Source organism: Labrus bergylta, chromosome 19 (assembly GCF_963930695.1).
Source record: "Labrus bergylta chromosome 19, fLabBer1.1, whole genome shotgun sequence".
Classification (NCBI taxonomy): domain Eukaryota; kingdom Metazoa; phylum Chordata; class Actinopteri; order Labriformes; family Labridae; genus Labrus; species Labrus bergylta.
Genome location: NC_089213.1, coordinates 15,619,107 through 15,637,542, shown reverse-complemented (window position 1 = coordinate 15,637,542; position 18,436 = coordinate 15,619,107). Strand labels below are relative to the sequence as shown.

The 18,436-nt window shown below is 39.8% G+C and overlaps 1 protein-coding gene across 6 annotated transcripts in view; it reads left to right on the top strand.

The window, feature by feature from the left end:
• adgrb2 (adhesion G protein-coupled receptor B2) overlaps positions 1 to 18,436 on the top strand; it is a 229,502-nt gene that overhangs the window by 101,141 nt on the left and 109,925 nt on the right. For all 6 annotated transcript variants that reach the window (XM_065947887.1, XM_065947888.1, XM_065947893.1 and 3 more), the window contains exons 3-4: positions 10,682 to 10,765; positions 12,995 to 13,183. In XM_065947887.1, coding sequence (XP_065803959.1) covers positions 10,682 to 10,765; positions 12,995 to 13,183 — 273 coding nt within the window. The remainder of the gene's footprint in view (positions 1 to 10,681; positions 10,766 to 12,994; positions 13,184 to 18,436) is intronic.

The following is an 18,436-nucleotide window of genomic DNA, read 5'->3' as shown; positions in this document are numbered from 1 at the left end:
CTTACATTGCACATGGTTCTCTTATTAGCAGGGTGCTCAGGCTGCTTTCATTGTTGATTACAAGTGGAATCAAGGCCATGCATGAATGAACATAAACGGGCAGCATTAACATGTGTGTTATTGCACTCGATGGAGATACAGGTACTGCGAATACAAGAAGGGGCCACTCGGGCACTGACTTCTGCAGGGATTGCGTACATATGTGTAACACATACAAATATATGAATTTATTACCTTTTTCTGTCTTCACAGATGGTATTTACTTTCACTATTAACATTGAGGTATATTTCAGATGATAATGGTTTTCAGCAATTGCAAAAACAACACAACAGAGTGGTACCAAAAAAGTGCTACACTGAAATGTAACAAAAACAATTTGGTTCAATATCAGCACATTGTCCCTCCTCTGACTGTGCTGAAAGCCAATAACAGCGATTCTGTTTTCATAGGAAGAATTGGACATCTCTCGCCACCGCGTAAAAATGTCCCTGAACACAAATGAAAGATGAAGGAAAAAAAATAAACATATGTATTAATATAAGAACTTAAAGGAGCTATAGTAACTCTGACACATAGTGTTTAAAATTGGTACTTCAGTCACAATTCAAACATTGAAGAGAGCTGTCTCTGTCCGCCACCTCCTCACTAGAGTTGATGTCCATGCTGGTTGCCATGTTGGACACGAAAGCTTCAGTGTTTAGCCAGCTCTGCATCGGTCTTGAAACTTATCTGCGTTCTAGCCTCTCTCCATTTTTCAAAAGCATCTTCAATCTTTATCCTAGTTATACGACGTTTCTGGAGCTTATAAGAAAAATGCTAAGCCGGTAGAATCAGTTATATCTGATTCCATCACCGCAACACCTGCTGGTTTGCCGTCTGCTCCACAAACCGAAGGGCGTCCAAAACGGCCATGTGGGGGTGCCTCAAAACCGCCTATCTTGTCTGGTCAATACAAAAACAAACCCTTCTGCACCGGAAACAAAACTTAGAAGGAGGACGTACTGGCTGCTTCATTGTTGTCACAGAAGACAGCACTTCAACATGGCATGTTTCCTTAATGTCTGATCATATAGTAAAATCATTTCATGAATTAATTCAGTAGATATCTTTTATGTTGCTCCTTTAAACAAGTGAAAAAGAGGCATGAAAAAAGAAAGCAATTCTAGTCTAATAACTCCAGCACAGCAGCTGCCCTTCACTATGGCTAAGAACATCCGTCTGCTTCCTCCACTCACCGCTCAGACACAGGACTGATGACCGCGTGTGGACACTGATTTATAATCCACCACCCTCCCGCTGTCCTTCTGCAACCCCCCCTCCACACACACACACACACACACACACACACACACACACACACACACACACACACACACACACACACACACACACACACACACACACACACACACACACACACACACACACACACACACACACACACACACACACACACACACAATCACCGCCACCCTCGCCCCTTTTCTTCTCCTTTACGGCGTCAGCATGACGATGTTGCTATGGCAACTATGGGCACTGCAGAGGCAAAATGTGTGCAGTAATCGATCTTTTCGTGTGGCTGTGTCATGTACATACATATCACTCTCTGCATGTGAAAATCAACACGGTGAAACGTAGAGCCAGACAGGGTAGACATTGAGTGAAGCAGGGAAAAGAGGACGGTAGAAAAGAAGGCGATGACATGTGACATGTATTGTAGAGTTCCTGGAGCAGCTTTATAGTCTTCAATCTTTTTCAGAGATTAAAGATTCTTTTTGGGTGACAAAATCCTAATCATGTGCTTCATTATCCTTACAGGAAAAAAAAGATAAAAGTTGGACTCCTTCTTGGTGTAATATTTTGGATGAATTATTTTGTTCTTATCCATGCTTGTAGCAAAACTCTACCAGCATTGTCAGCTGGTAAGTCATCATTAAGGCTACAATAACACAGCAGGCAAGAAGTGAATTTAATATGTTTTTTTTTTTTTGCTCATGTGTGACTCAGATCAGATTTTGTTTTAATGTCAGTTTGAACAGCACAAGTCAAGTCTTAACTTTTCACACCAGTTTTGTGGACACCTTCATATTTTCCGAAATCTAATACAGGTTAAATCTTTTGCAATGCGTCCTCAGTCTGAACAGCCAGGTTGGAATGCATGCAACTTGGACGTCCCTCTTACAGTAAATGACATACGTCAGGGACCTGAGTTGGCAGGTCGGGTGGGAGCTGGAGTCTGTTGCACTCAATGAATATAAACATGGAAGAAAGCAGCAATGGAGGCAGTGAGTCGAGGAACAGTGATGTGTTAGACCTCGTAAGTATTAGGGGGTGACACTTACAAGCAAAACTTCAAGGGTCATTTTGTAACCAACCTGTTTATGAAAATTAATGTGCCGCTTGTGTTGTCTCTGTTTTTCCTTTCCACGTGCCGGTCACTTTAGGACTACTTCCAGTTCACATAAGAATCTCATGCAGGCCACATTTAGAAGTAACGTCACCAGCCCAACAAAAGAAAAGTCTGATTTCTACTGACTTTGATTGTTCCCTTGTCGCAACTCATAAGTGAAGTGATTATGAAAAGAAATACTAATGCATTAAAAGATCATCAGAAAGAAGACTGAGTCTGTCTTGTATTTTTTATTTGTATTTGTATGTCACAGCTGCAACCAGGTTGGATTCCTCAAAAGCTGATATCATGGACATTGAAAAAGCCTTTGTTTTCATTTTCACAGTACAGTACGTTATGTTAAACGGCTAAATGAGATTTTCATTTACAGAAAACTACACCTACATTCACTTGATGGGATCATAAAGACCTAAGACATACTGGTTTGTCCACTGGGTCAGCCAAACGATGACACTAAATAAGAGTTCCAGTAGCTTTACACAGCACCAGCATGTCAAAATAAATATGTTTTGCTTGTGATTATTTGTTTGAATGGTGTGAAATTTGTATTTTGAATATCTCGATGACAGGAGGATTATCCTAAGGACTGTAGCCGGAATAATCTTACTCCTATCTGGTGTAGTTTAAGAATTGAATTTGTTTAGGACATTTCCCTGATGAACTGACAGACAATCAGCTGAGTAAATCTGGAGCCAATGCTTTCACCTTTGAATAGTGTGCATCAGACTGAAACAGAAATACAAAGTGCATATAGGCTTTGCAACAAGTTCACCAGAAGCTCAAGCTTATCTTACATCGATCCATTTGAAATGCTCCCTACCATGATTGTAAACAGTGCTACACAGGCTTAATGTAAATGCTGCATACAGATGTCACTGCAACAAAAACAACATGCTAAACCATGGGTGTAATTGTCTGTAATTTATCAGGCCAATGCAGTCCAGTAGTTGTGCTTACCCCCCTTTGAATGATTTGTTCTGACCATCCCCTGCATTGATTTCTCTTTGATTTTTGCTCTGTAGCATAGCTGGGAGTCCACTGGACTGTAAATCCATCCAGACTCTCATCTTGTTATGGTACCGAATAAAAAGAAAGACTTTGGTGGAAGACAGAGGGTGAGGGGGTGGGAGGGCAAAACCATAGACCGGATGACTGTGCGGTGTGGGAGTTGAAGATTTGAAAAATATCCAATAAAAGAAAGAAAAACAGAGGAAAAGGGGCAATTTGAGATTGAGAATGAAAGTGAAATGAAACAAAGCCAATTTGGCAGTTTGAAGCTATAGCTGGGTTTGTGTTGATCTGTGTGTGTGTGTGTGTATATATGCGCGGGTGTGTATGTGTGAATGTGTGGGGCGAAAACCGCAGTCTGCCTGTGGGGCTGAGAAAACTAGATTTTAAATCCATTTTGAGGGCAAACAAATGACCTTGAGGCCCCCATAGCCAGGCAGATGCTGTCCTGCACCAACTTCTCTCTTCATATCTGTTGAGCGAGAGAGAGAGAGAGCGAGAGAGAGATGGAGTGGGTCTGTCTGTCCAGTAGCTTATAAAAAGTCCATTATAGTGCACTTCTATCAGTTTGGGCTCTCCCAGATGGACCCTGGAGTAAATAGACAGCACCAGAGAGCTATAAGCCCAGATTTGATATACGGCTGAGGAATAGCTGTGAGTGTTTGTGAGTGTGTGAGTTTGTGCGTGTGCGTGTGCATTCAATCATATACGCAGCACCGAAAGAGCTGACGGTAGTCGATGGCGAACATTTCCGTGCCACTGTTTTTGTGCATGCCTTTTACTTAACACAGCTGTTTGAGCGTATTACCATATGTGCTCCCTTGCCACACACAAACACACACATAAAGTCTTCCCAGCAGGCTTAAATCCCGGCTCAGTCTGACAAAGGAGCCTGTGGCTCTAACTGGCTCTGGCCCAATCCCCTTCCCCTGCCTGCTGCTTTGTAAGGCTCAAAACCGCTTACTGCACGACGTTTATTTATCAGCCATATTTACTTCCTATTGTGTAAGGTGTGTGGGTGTGACTCATCATGTTTGTGTGCTTGCCACATCAAGGTATATTTGAGCTGCACTGCCATTGTAAATGTGAGCATTTAGATGTTCATAAGATATGTTCTTGTCTTCATGCTCGTCTGTGTTTATTGAGGGTATCCCACCGCTCATTGCATTGAGTTGAGGAGGCTGACAAAAGCCTCTGCCTGCTGAGTGATAGCGCTCAGCAGGCAGTAAATGGGACTTTGTCCTTCTACATGTTACTTTATCAACTGTTTGTTTGTCTGGAAGAAAGAGAGGAAATTGCCTCGAGCAGAGAGGTGGTAGAGATGGATTTAGAGCCACTGCTTTATTCTTAGCAGTTGGATACAGGCAAACAAATCAAACTTATCCTTAGATAACCAGCAAACCTTGAGACTGTGTAGGATTCTTATGCCGTTCCTGAACCACAGTTACCAAAAAATAGAATCAGCTGCATGAAAGGACCAGCACTGAGATGCTTTTTTATGTGCATTTTCCATTTGATGAACTTGCATGAGTGGGATGATTTTTCTGTCGATGAAAATATCACAGATTATCACTTCATGTTCACTATAATGAGAAAAGTCTTGACTTTGTTGACATTTTATGAGCAAAGAGCATAGGGCCGAAACTATCGGATATGTTGGTTAGGGATTAATCTTGAGATTATTCTCATAATAATTTATCACAAAATTACGTAAAACATCAATATGTTGTGAAGGGACGTCTCTAACTTGTGTTTTTTTTGTTAAATCAGTCCAAAACACACATTATTTTTCTTAAATGGCAAAAGCAGGAAGTTCTGACTAAGTGAATGTTTTAAATTTTTGCTGAAAAAACCCCCCAAACATTTGGTGATTCATAGTCGTCATACAAAAATATCAAAGAGCATGCACATCCGCAAACAAAAGTACTGGTGCTTGAACAGAAAAACATTCAAAAGTAGAAAGAATAGTCCGCACACCAGAAGCTGCTCCAATTAAATTTAATTTAATGGAAAAATTACCAGCTGTAACGTTTCGGGCCCTCACCCTTCATCAAACATGATCCATTAGTTCATAGACTTCCAATTGTCTTACCAATGTGAAACCATGTAACAGAACTAAGGCCATAACTCACAACAAAACATACAGCTTTTCTGTTAACTTAAATAAGTCTACTGTTTGGACGTCCACATATTGTACTAATTTCAGTTCCCACCATAGCAAAAAACACAAAACGCCTCTTCAAATCACAAATACTCTCGTGTAAAAGTGTGATCCCAGAATATGACAGAGGCTCTTAACATCAATCAGTCCATTTACAGTCTTTGTACCAATCTGTATAGCTGCCAGTATAAAAGTCGGTACTTGGTATGGTTAATTTACACCCAAAAATATGAATCAAAGTCCATCATTTGCACATGGCCAATCAAAGGATTATTGTCCTTAATGTATTCCCATAAAGAGACAAGAGAGAGCCAAGTGGGGACAAGATCAAGAATGACTGGTCTTCTTCACAGTTTTATCTGTTCTCTCAAGTGTTATTAATTCAACTCCATGAAGGCAGCAGATTCACAAAAGTCAAGACTTGTGATACCATATTCATGGTAGCCTATCATGTTAAATGCTTAATGGACTACATAACATCTTTATGTTATGATCTCTTCAGCTGTCAGTGGCAGATTCTCAAACACTTTTTCATTCCCTTGACACTTCAGTCAGATGAAAATAAAGTAAAATATCACATCTCCACCTCTGCTCCCGACCAATCATAGGATTATCGACCCTGCTCGCGATTGGAAGTGATACTGGTAACTATAGATCGAAAAAAGATTCCCTTGGGAGATGGAGGAAGGGCTGAAATGGTGTGTGTGTGTGTGTTGGGGGGGGGGGACTTGGTATAAGAGAGAGAGCAAGAAGATGTGATGAAGTGTGTGATGATGTATCCATTAAAGTGCAGTCCAGAACATTAAACAATATAGTGGGGTTGGTAAAGGTCAGTACTCTTGAGGAGGTTTATCCATATTGATCTCTCTTTTCGATTCTGCTGGACTCTGCACTGGTGTCCCTCTAAATCCTCTACTGTGCTGTAGACCAAACCGAGAAAGAGACAGACGAAAGGCGGAGAGAGATGGTGAGAAATAAAGAGATACGGAAAGAAGTAGTTCTCACTGGTCATTTTATGTGAGACATTACTTCTCTTCCCTGCTTCAATGATCTCTATGTCTCAGATGCACAGTACTCTGAAAAAGGGCTTTATTTGTGAGAAGTCTACCAGAAAATGGATTGAGAAACCCCCCCAGTTCTATCAAATGTTTCCAATCCCCAGATCCAGTACTTAATACAGGATGTTATTCAATTTTCCAATTTGCATAGCATTTTATATCAACAAAGTTGGACAATTGGAACATGCCAACATAAGCCTAAAGGAAGTACATCAGTGCACTTATCCTATTTGTCTTCTGGGTGAAACCATGTTTAAACTGAATGTGACTGTGACTTTTTTCTTGAAGTTGTACAATTGCATAGTTAGAACTGAATTTTTAATCCTGCAAGAGTTGCTAAAAGTCAATCAATGCATTTCTAACTCCTACCTGTCAGACCAGTGTCACTTCACACTTTCAATTTGGATAAATAATGCAGATATCTATAGAGGACTTCAGCTCTAGGACCTAAGCTAGGATAGCATGCTAAGTATGGTCTTGTATTAAGCTTAAAGCAAGTTAATCATGTAAGAGTAGCCTGTGTTTGGGTCAAAACAAAGTTTTTTGTTGCTAGGCTAAGTAGCACTTATCAGCAAGCTAACATCACAATTGTCCCGCCAGTTAGTGGTGGATTTCTTTTAAGTTGTTCTATAAGTCATGCAACGACTAATGCGATTATTGATAGTGTTGCCTAAGTGCGAAGTGATCTTATGTGAGAGCGTGTACCTCCGATTAGATTTATTGAAAATCCACTGCTCCCAAGAGATTGTTTTCATTTTAAGTGATGTAATTTGATACGTAATTTGTATGGACAACCTATGTTCATGTTCCCAGGCTGTTGGGCATGCTGACATCATGACAAACTGATGACTATTGACCCTCCTGTAATTGGGCCAATAGAAGTTTTCATCAATGGCTTTTCGTTAGATCTGAGGCTACACAGATCCAAGAAGATCAGACGATCCAGGCTATGATTCCTTGAGCTAGGGACATATGTGCCTTGGAGTACTCATTTGAGTTGATCCCCAAAATTAAAATGTATTTATAGCCCTTATCAGGAAGCAGTAGTGACTGATACTGCTTCTGGCACTACAGGGGGGCAACATCTGGTATCTGAGCCCATGACACAGAGGGGCAGGACCCACTCAAAAAGGTACTACAGGAAATAAACCAAATCATTATGAGCCTAATGGCGCCATCTAGCAGGCCACTTTATGACAGCGGGTGGAATATATTTTTGAAATGCTGTAAAGTTCAAAAAGGAGAAAGATCTTCACTTAGTGTCTGAAGCTGGGATTTTGGCAAGGCATAATAGAATGGATAACCAAATCCCATGCTGTGGTGACATTATTTCTTAAAGAAGCCTGGCAGCAAAATACCCTGCAGGTGGTCAAGACTCTCTTACTGGACCAGCCTCTGGTGCTGGAATCCCTCAAATGGGGAATTCATTTTTCCAATGCATTTTTACAAGTTACTTATGATGCTCTACAGGACTCAGACCCCACTTAACTTACTTCATTGGATCAGTGGTAATATTGTCAGGGCAAGATTTGGTAAGATTATGAGCAGCAATACTGACTTTGTTGCACCAGTTTGCAGAGCAGCAGGTGGAATATGAAAAGGTTTCACTATGACCAAGCCCCCCTTACTTCTGCTTGACAGAAGCTACCAACTCTAGCACATTACATAAACTGTTAATTAAGAAACAATGGCAACTTTTTTTTAAATGGGATTTGTAGGGTTTTTTTCTGAAGTATCGCGTATTGAATTAACCCTGCAATAAACAATGTTTTGTCAATGGAGCCCAATGTGCCCTTTCTGGATTCAATAAAAATGTGGACATTAAAGGCAACTGGGGAGAAAATGTGGCATCATGAAAAAATGTTTCACACATTTTATTTACCGGCAACATTCATCTACAGAGAAAAGTTGACCATGTTCCTGCTGAAAATCCTAAAAGTATAAAGCACTGACCTTAATACTTAGCATCCAATGTTTAAAAAAAAGTATTGCATAAAAGAAGAAATAGTTCATACATTTTAACATTTAAAAGTAACTTGTTCATTTCCCTTGATCGTTAGAGCCTGATCATTGGTTCTTCTCTCATGTTTAGAATGAAAGAGACTTATTATTTTAATAAGAATACAGTAAGTAACTGGATGCTTTTATCTGCATTGAGCCTGTTAAAATATTTACTTTGGAACCTCTGACCTCTGAATTCAGAGAGTGGTGAAGTGATTTTGCCGGGGCTGATGGAGTAGATGAGTGTAGAATAAATCCAGGAAGAGTTCAGCAATGCAGTGAGTGGGAATACAAGCCACAAAAAAATATAGGAGCACTCTCTCCTGGCAGAGGGTTTAACGCTTTCCATGTAAAATCTGTTAGTGTAAAACCTGCAGCTAAATAAGTAGGCGTTTGTACTGTGTGCTGACCCTGGGAGGGCTCATAACTCCTTGGGCTGTTGGCATATACATACATATCTGCAGTCTCAGTTTGATCGTTAAGTTACATGCAACAGTATCTGTCTTTTTTTGGGCAAAATTAAACCTTTTTAGTTTGTATTTTCTTCGGAAAAAGGCTCAAGTGCACCGGGGCACCTCTTGATGATTTAAGTTTGTTTCAAAAAGAAAGTGAAAGTAGCAACCCACACAAGTGAACATAATAGGTCATTCAACGTCTCAGTTGCTGTTAGTCGACTGCAGACATCATCCAAAAAGCAAAATTTACAATTATTGCATTGTTCCCGTGGTAGAATACTTAACTTTGGCCTACAGCATAACCACAAATTGTCCAGTTGAGAATAACACACAAAAAAAAAGGGACATAAAAAAGATTAAGTATGAATGAAAGAGCCAGAGATAGGATTTAAAAAAATCTTGTTTTTACCTAGGCAAAGTGTTTTTGACCAAGTTGGAATGCTTTTTTGGAATGTGTATTTGAGCAATCAAGTCATAAAGCATGAATGAATGTGAAGATTTCTATGGTTCTGTGTGTGTAATATGGGAGAATGTCCCAGACTTGCATTGCTGTGTCTATGTTCCCTCGATCATCTCCTTAATAGAGGCTAATGTGAGGTAATTTCAGTGTCAGTCACTTTTGTGCTCTGTAATCTAATTCATACACTCACACACACACACACGTCTCATGTGTATAATGTACCTCTGATACGTAGTATATGTTCTCTTCTTTGCGTTAATGCAAAATCCCACAGGCGGGATGTACCCAAGTGAGGAAGATCTTCTAAATCAAAGATTGTTTCGCCTGCCGAGGGAGTTGATTAAGCCTTGTGTTGCTGAAACTAAGTTTACAAATCCATTTGCAGAGATCAGAACAGTGTGTGCTCATGCCTCCATATGTTTGTATCAATGGAGATAAAACCGACTTAGATATGTTGCATGATTCCCCTCACTCTCTCTCTAGGCAATGGTTCTGTTTGAACACATTTTCATGAACTTCATGAAATGTTCCACTTTCAATAAACCCTATATGAAATATGTGATGTGTTTATAATCAGGCTCTTTGAACATTGTATTCCATTCTGAGTCGTGACATTTCATGTATAGACTTTTTATTGACACTTCATCTTTTCCCGCTAAGCTAATGAGCCAGTAGGAATTGACTTCCCCTCTGAGCTTGACATTCTGTTATTTGTTTTCAGCACGATGTGTGCTGAAATGTATCAGTGTGTTCTTTAAATATTCTGCTACAAGTAGCAAGCCAAGGGAATGTAGGCGTTTGTATTTTTATTTTGCCAGAGTCGTGTTCTGGATGTACTGAAAAAGTTGCCTCTTTGGACTTACTCTGGATGTACAAAAGTAGCAGAGGGTGTTTATGAGCACTTATTTACTATAGCTTTCAAGCCATCTTTCTATATGCTATGGCAAAGATGCATGTCGAGTAGTAAACAAGCAAGAGCATCCACTTAGCAGATTGTGCTTTTTTTGTTTTTCACACATTTAGCCTCTGTGTTCCGCATTGATTGAAAACGTACCAGGGGGAAAAAAAAGCATACTTTCTGAATAAACCGAAACAAAAGGACAAAGATGTATCCTTGTCTTTTCCAGACCAATATGATGATGATGATCTGAAGGTGAAGACCCAAAGACCAAGATCAGCTGACCAGCCAGGTGTGTTTCAGGCACAAACAGGTGAGTAATGTGAGTGTGTATGCGGCAGCGTGTGCGAGTGTGTGAGAGTTCGAGTGTTTGTGTGTGTATGTGCTGCCATAGGCCACGAATGCAAAAGCTGCCAACTTGACTTTTTTCAGGCTGAATGTTTAACTCAAAGATGAATACAAAAGAGTTTATTTCCATTTGCCATTTAAGGCATTGCAGAGCCACAGGGCAGCTGCTTCGTTTGTCCATAGTGATGTTTAAATATGTAAAAGAATGACTCCTGAGTGTGCTTGACTTACAAATCTTACATAATTAAACAGATAGGAAATGAAATGATTGAATTATTCATGACATAATACATGAGCATATTAAGAAAATCATCTTTATATGTAGACCACTCCGATTTATACATATATCACATACATGTAGCTGCTTTATTCAAACAGAGATAGGCCAAATAGTCATTTGTGTTACACATACACACACTCTGTATTCACTGAGCGTGGAGGAAGGAGTCCCTATACCGCGAGGGAAACCCCTGGCTCCGTCTTGTCCTTCTCTGTTCTCTCCCCCTCCTCACTTCTCCCCATTCTTCGATTCCTGAAGGCATGTGTGACGAGCTTAAGCCCTGACTCACACGGCATGTTAATGAAGATGTAATGCGATTAACGGACATGCAATTAATTTCATTTCCTTCTGTGCCATGCGATGATGCCTCCGTCAAAGGACACGGCGCTCATAAACAATTTAGAGGAAGAGAAGTAGAATGACTTAACTATTACTCCTCATTTGAGAGCGTTACTCAGATTTGAAACACAAATCACATATTCCCACAAGTATAGAGAATGTTAGAATATTATATATGTGTTGGTGATACAATAGCGTCACAGTCAGAGCCATATTAAAATAAAATAAAAATATAGGTATCCTAGCTCCAATAAATTATGATCTTGAGGTATTTTTAGGCCAAGAATCTCAATAATTCAGTGGGGAAAAGGGGAAAACAAGGTCCTATAACTACACAATCAAGCTCTTTCATCACCTGTCAGACAAGCCAGCACTTTTCCCTTGACACTCATACAGATTATGATTTTGTTTGTCTTTTTTCGTTGCAGTGAATTTGTATTGGTGTCACAGTCGTCCTCGGGAGCTTTCTTTTTTATTTCCGTAAATAAAGAGCAAAGACGCACAAAGATTTGCTAACAGGAATCAATAAAGCAAATTTTTTATTGTTGTGGGGGGAATGTAGCATAGACGATTCAGACATCTTGGAACTCTGACACCATCGTTGTGCCTTTGTGTGACTCTTAAAAAGTAAGTTCACTTTTAAGACTTCTAATACAAACAGATGTTTCACATTTCGAGACGGTTATCACATAAAACCCTCTGGCAGTGAACGTTGCACTCGTGTATGGATTAGTTCCTGAAGACGAGCATTGCTGTGTTCTGCCTCCGTTCACATGACACATTGTTTTTTCATTGAGTAAAACTTGCGGTTGGTTTTGTTTGCTTTAAACAGCAGAGCAGAAAAGCGTGTGCCCTTGCTACCACACATATTGAAGTTCAGCATCATCTTTGTGTACTCCCACTTGTAGAAATATAAGAAAAAGGAAACTAGAACACCATGAAAATTTGCATCAAAACACAAAGTAGACACCATGCATTCAAGTTTCTAGCTGTGGCTAATTTCCGACCCCCCTAGGCTTTTAGGATTAAAACACAATCATTACACTTGAAGAGTTACAGAAATAGTGAAACTATACAAATACAGATATCATAGTGAAATACAACTAAAATACTGAAATATGGACAAACAGTAAAATGAGGATTATAAGAGGAAACACAGTCAATGGTCATAGATTTGCTTCAGTTTCAGCCAGTGTTTCACTTATGTCTTAAAAACCTTGAACTCAGGTGGTAATGTGTTCTACAGGTGTGTTCCTCTTACTGAGAAGGATGACTGCCCAAGTGTAGTTCCTTGTTTGGTGCTTTACAGTTTACATCCGATGTAGCCCTCGCTCGGATTTCACTGTCTGGCTTATTGACCAGCTGACAGATTGTTTCTGTAGCGAGGTTGTTTACACACACTAAAATTGTGTTCTATAAAAGATAAGTTTACAAAACTGTCAAGTATATTGTATTTCTTTAGAATGAGGCAATGGGGGCAGCCTAACAGATTCTTTGATCCGTTATTTTCCGTGCCTGTTTCTATAATGGCCTGATGGCTGAACTCACTATGTCCATCTCTTCCTTGCTCTTCAGGTGACCCAGCGGCAGAGGAGTGGTCGCAGTGGAGTGTGTGTTCTCTGACATGTGGCCAAGGTTGGCAAGTGAGGACGCGATCGTGTGTTTCTTCTCCCTATGGGACCCTGTGCAGTGGTGCCCTGCGGGAAACACGCATGTGCAACAACACGGCGTCCTGTCCAGGTGATCCTGGGATCGCAGGCTCAGGTATGTTAACTGAACATTCCACTGACTATATTTGAACAGGTTCTATTTCCATCATGTGTGCTTTGATGCAAAATGTTCAAGAATATGGGGTCCCTACCATGGAATGTATAAACATGGACGTATTCTCAGTGATGTCACCCTGAACAGGCATTTTAAAGCCCGATGTGGAGGTCACCATGTTTGAAATGCTGTCCATACTAACCTTGTAATCAGTCTGGAAACAAGACAAGAGCTGAAAGTGGGGCGGGCAATAAGCCTCCTGTCAAACAGCTACAATTCACCCACCTGTCAGTCAACTCAGCCACACCCAAGACAACGCAAATGTATGCAGAACTCTTAGGTTTCATAAAATCTAAACTTATGAGTTATAAAAAAATCTCACCCCGTGCAGCTTTAACAATGAAGAAATGAGCTGTTGAAACCAACACCGTTTTTTTTTTAACTTTGTAACATGTTTATTTCTGTGGTAAAAATGGACGTATTCAATAGGATCTAGTGAGGATTCCGCTGCTGTTGCAACCAGCTTCAAGCGGACACTAGAGGGACTACAGTTTTTTTGCAGTATTGCATGGGCTTCAACACCAGAGTTTGCTGCTTGATTATATCTCAAAATGTGCTATTGCATGGTGTCGTCTCCCAAAAGGCCCCAAAAGGCATGCTGGGATATACAACCAGCCTTTTTAACCCCGAGTCATGACGGTTGAACAAGGTTAAGCAGTGTTGTAATATGTCAAACAAATACGATGCAATTTGCATTGTGGAATTTGAAAAAATAAATAAATAAAATTTGACAAATGCAGCTTTAAATCACAGGCTTTCTGCTTAACACATCTCTCACCCATGCAGCATTTACTTGTCTATTTACAATGTGTTAAGAAAGCTGCAAAACTGAAGAAAATAATGATGGTGTGAAATTCACTTCTGAAGGAGGTGGGCGGTATGAACACACACACACAATTACACACATAACTCGGGGTGTGCTCAGCCAAAACATCATCCATCCTTGGTGAAGCAGGAGAAAATTCCACAGCAGAATGAAAATGTCATTTTTGTCACTTTAATTCACACTACTGGCCAGCTGAGAGAGGGAAAGTGAAAAATACAGGCAGACAGACATGACACCTGAGCCGATGTCAGCAAGTCTATTAGAGAGTCACAGCTCAGAAGTTCATACTTCCTAGCTCCTCTATCTTTAGCTCCTCTCTGCTCTTTCAATTTTCTTTAAGTATTATACTCATTAACCTTATCTTTTCCATATGGTATCTATTGATATGCATGTAGCAATAGAAACATTTTAGGTAATTGTATTTAGGATAAAACTAAAATTGGTGTAAGCCATAAAGAGAGGACATTTTTAAACAAGGTACATGATATCTGCAATTGCATTAAAAAGCTCAGAAAGAACTCAATGTAACAGCCAGGCTTTTGCTTCAAATTAGAAAGTAATTTTTGCCCCAGATGAAATCTAAGTTCCAACCAATCAAAAAACCATCACAAAAACATAGGCATTAATGCTTTGCCAATCAGTGCTGATGTATTTAGTGCTGCTTCAAAGAGGCAGCAGTTAAATGAGAACGGCACCCAATTTTTTTTCCCCAGCAACACACAACACAATCACGCCAGATCAAGTCACCGAGGGACCTTGTGTGCCGCTCATCCTGAATAATGGGGCTTTGCTCTTGATTGATTGCTGGCATGGAGTCTTTCCTGGATGAAATTGTGAAGTGGTGCCTGTCCTCTGATTTGATTGTGATGATTGCAATTGAACTGAAAACCAGAATTTCATTGACTCCCTCTTGCCTGGCTTCTGTCCCTGCCCTATTATTCTGCTAATGCACAGTCCTCAACCATAGGAAATCAAAACACAGTCTGTTTCGGAAAATGAAGACAATGCATCGTCTAGTCATTTAGCAAACCAGTGTATTTTCCCCGTATTTGGTATTTAGAAAGCTAACTGCTAGCCTCTGCTGCCATAAAAGCAGTCTTTGTCCCATAGGCCAGCTGAGGCAGTAAAGTTTTAGCTCACTTAAAGTACTATATTATACTCAAATGATGTCACCTTTGATGAGTTATGTTGGGGCAATTGACTTTAAGTTTGGAAATAAAACGAAATTGAAGGTGAAGGCAACTATTTAGAGGTTTTCAAATTCCTGCTTGAGTCAGGCATCTAAAGCTAACTGGGCTGCCACTAGCATAACACATACTAGCATGCCAGCTACTAGCAGAATCTCCAAGTAAACTACAGGTGCTTAAGTTGTGTCATTGGTAGTCTAGCAGCCACATTTTGACAAGAAGAAAGGAATATTCTGTTTGAAATATCCACCTTGCAGGCTACTCAGTGGAGTCAAATAAATCCAAGTCTGAGCCAGATATGATATCAGACAGTGTACTCCACCAGCCCTTTTTTGCAGTAGAATATGACAAAGAGAGTGACCCTGCCTATGCAGCGTTCGGGGACTGACAGTTGACTGCCAAAGGAACATGTCAAAAAAGCTTGCATTGTCGCTTCACTGCAAAGAAAGGAAGAACGCCTGGCCTGGATTATTGTGGTTGGCAGACAGGGGAATTCTCTAGGATAACCTCTCTGCGCTAAATGGTTCCATAAGAGAGTGCGTCACAGGAATATGGCACCAATGTTCCCCATTCACAGCCATTCTAATAAAGATAGTGATGTGTTTGAGGACAGACTGTTATATGGAAAAATCAGTGCTCATAACTCCTCTTGGGACATATAACTGAAAGGGAAAGTGGGGCCACTACTTTCTAAATGTCAGAGTGTATAGTCATTAGGATTTAGCTGCTAAATCTAGAGCCTAATTATAGGATAGGGCTTACCAATGGTAGCTTAAAAGATAGTGGCTGAGTAACCTCTATAGCACAGGGACTTTTATTTCCTATACAGTAGGTTCTTTTAAAAAGTAACTCAAAGGTTCTTCCAGCAAACTGTCATTTATATGTCCACTAAGGTCTAAAGACCTGGGAAATTTAGAGTTTAAAAGGGTCATTCCTTCCATTTATTTGTATTAATGAATACTATCTTAACATATCAATCACAAATGATACAGTAGTAAGACCTTTACGCAATATTTCCCATGTGATATGCCCTGTTTAAAAAAAATGGCACAGTGGAGTAGGGTGAAATAGAAATGCAACTACACCCTCTCAGAGCATCAAAGGTATTACAGCAACGTAATGTAACACTTCAAGACAGTTGAAGCACTGAATGCTGTGCTGTGTTTGTTCAACTTTCCTCAACCAATCAGACAGACCCCAAAAGTACAGTACTTATACTTTCAGGGAGTACTATACTTTTGGGGTGAACAAGGGATTTTATCTAAGCTCTGGTCACTGTGGTGGAAATTTGAGTACCTCCAAAAGTCCCTTTATCATGTTGGAAAGCTCCTGCAGTTTGAACACATCTACAAAAGCAGCCTCTCTTTTAAAATGTGCTTGTCTGGATTGGCAGAGCATACTTTTACACAGAACAGGAAAGTGGTTTAGCAAGTAGGTTCTCAACAGAAGGCTTCAACATAGTGCGTTCACATTTTTTAATATTTGTGTTGATTGTATTGTTCTTGTGTGTATGGGAAAATGTGGGTGTTTTTTTTGTCTTTGCTCTTCATGATTTATTGTCAATTTAGTGTCATCAGTAAGAGTGCTCTGTTAATTTGTCACATAATTGCACTGCTCTATTTGCATTTCCTGTGTGAGAGTTTTGAAAGTTTGTGTTACATGTGACGCCGCATAATGTTACTGTGTACATTTGCAGCACAAGCACACGTTCACAAATCAGTTAGAAGTCACTCAGTGTTTACTCATGCAATTCGCCCCCGACCTAAACCAAATGAAATAAAGTGCGAAAAAAAACAAAACAAGGGAAGCGAGAGGAACATTTCTCCTTCCCTGTCAGTGCATATGCTAATCTTGTTTTTATGCAAATGTGTCAACGCGATTTGTATGTCTAAGTGCCTCATTTTCCATTCAGTGTCGATATTAATATCCTCAGCTGCTCCTTTGATGGAATATTGGTAGCTGTATTATGTTCCGTTTATTATTTCATTTTTCCTCCCTGAGCTCCTCTGATGTTTCCTGACATAGTTCTGGAGGGGTTGTAGGGGCACTCCAGGGATTGCCTCAAGATGGGATCACGTCAAATTCAAGTGGGCTGGGAGGGTTGCACATAAATGTGTGAAATGAATTAGATTAAGTAGATGTTTTCATTTTCTTTATATTTTTTTATTATGCCATTTTCTGGGTGGAACCTCCACTGCTCTTTGATATTTGTTGTTTGATGAAGTCCTAGGGATTAAAAAACCAAACCAACGGAACAAAGAATGGTACACAGAAGCCAATACACAGAAATTAGGACAGAAGAGCTTTCAATACAAACACTGAAATATTAATTTTCTCAAAACAACTCATAATAAACAACATGTTGTCCGCACATTTACACACAGCCTTTACTTTTAAATGAAAAGCTCTGAAAAGCAAACTCAATTTTCATAAAAAAAAAAAAAAGTTTAATGTACATTTTCCTGCTTGTATTCAAAAGTTTCTCTTTTCAGAACATATACGATATAGTCGTGCCAACTTTCTGATTTATCCGATAGATGTTTTAAACCAACATCCTTCATTCTGTTTCATTTGAATTTACTCAAACTCTCAAATATTCAGCTCACACATACTTTCACAGTTTCTCCCAAAGCATCCTGAGCTGGGGAGTATGCTTAGTCTGCATACTTAATTTTTAAGCAGTGTTTTCCAGAATCTTCTAGTCAGATTTTTTTAATATATATATTTATTTATGTTAGTGCTCAAGATGAGGGTATGGAAGTGGGTGTGTTATGAGTGCGAGTGTGGGTGGATATGTCTCTGGGGCGCATCTCTGTGCATGCTTTTATGTGTGTCTGTTCAAGTTAGGGAACATCAAAGAAAAGTAGCTTGGACATAAAGCCAATGAAGTGAAAATAGACTTTTTTTTTCTCCCTGTTTTATCATGGCTAAAAACTCTTAAATTGAGGTGGTACAGATAATCAATTTTAAGTAATGGTGTAGCTCTTGACAAAGCAAACTAGGCAGTAATTGGTCCAGCAAATTAACTTTTCTTTTTTTGGAATATGTACTGAAGTATATACGGCCTTCATGGCCCAAAGCGTGCAAAGTGAAGTAGTACCCGTATATTTCTGTTCTACTTAGCTACTGCTCATTTCCCATAGATTCAGTGACATTTAAAACATGGAGTGGAACAATGCT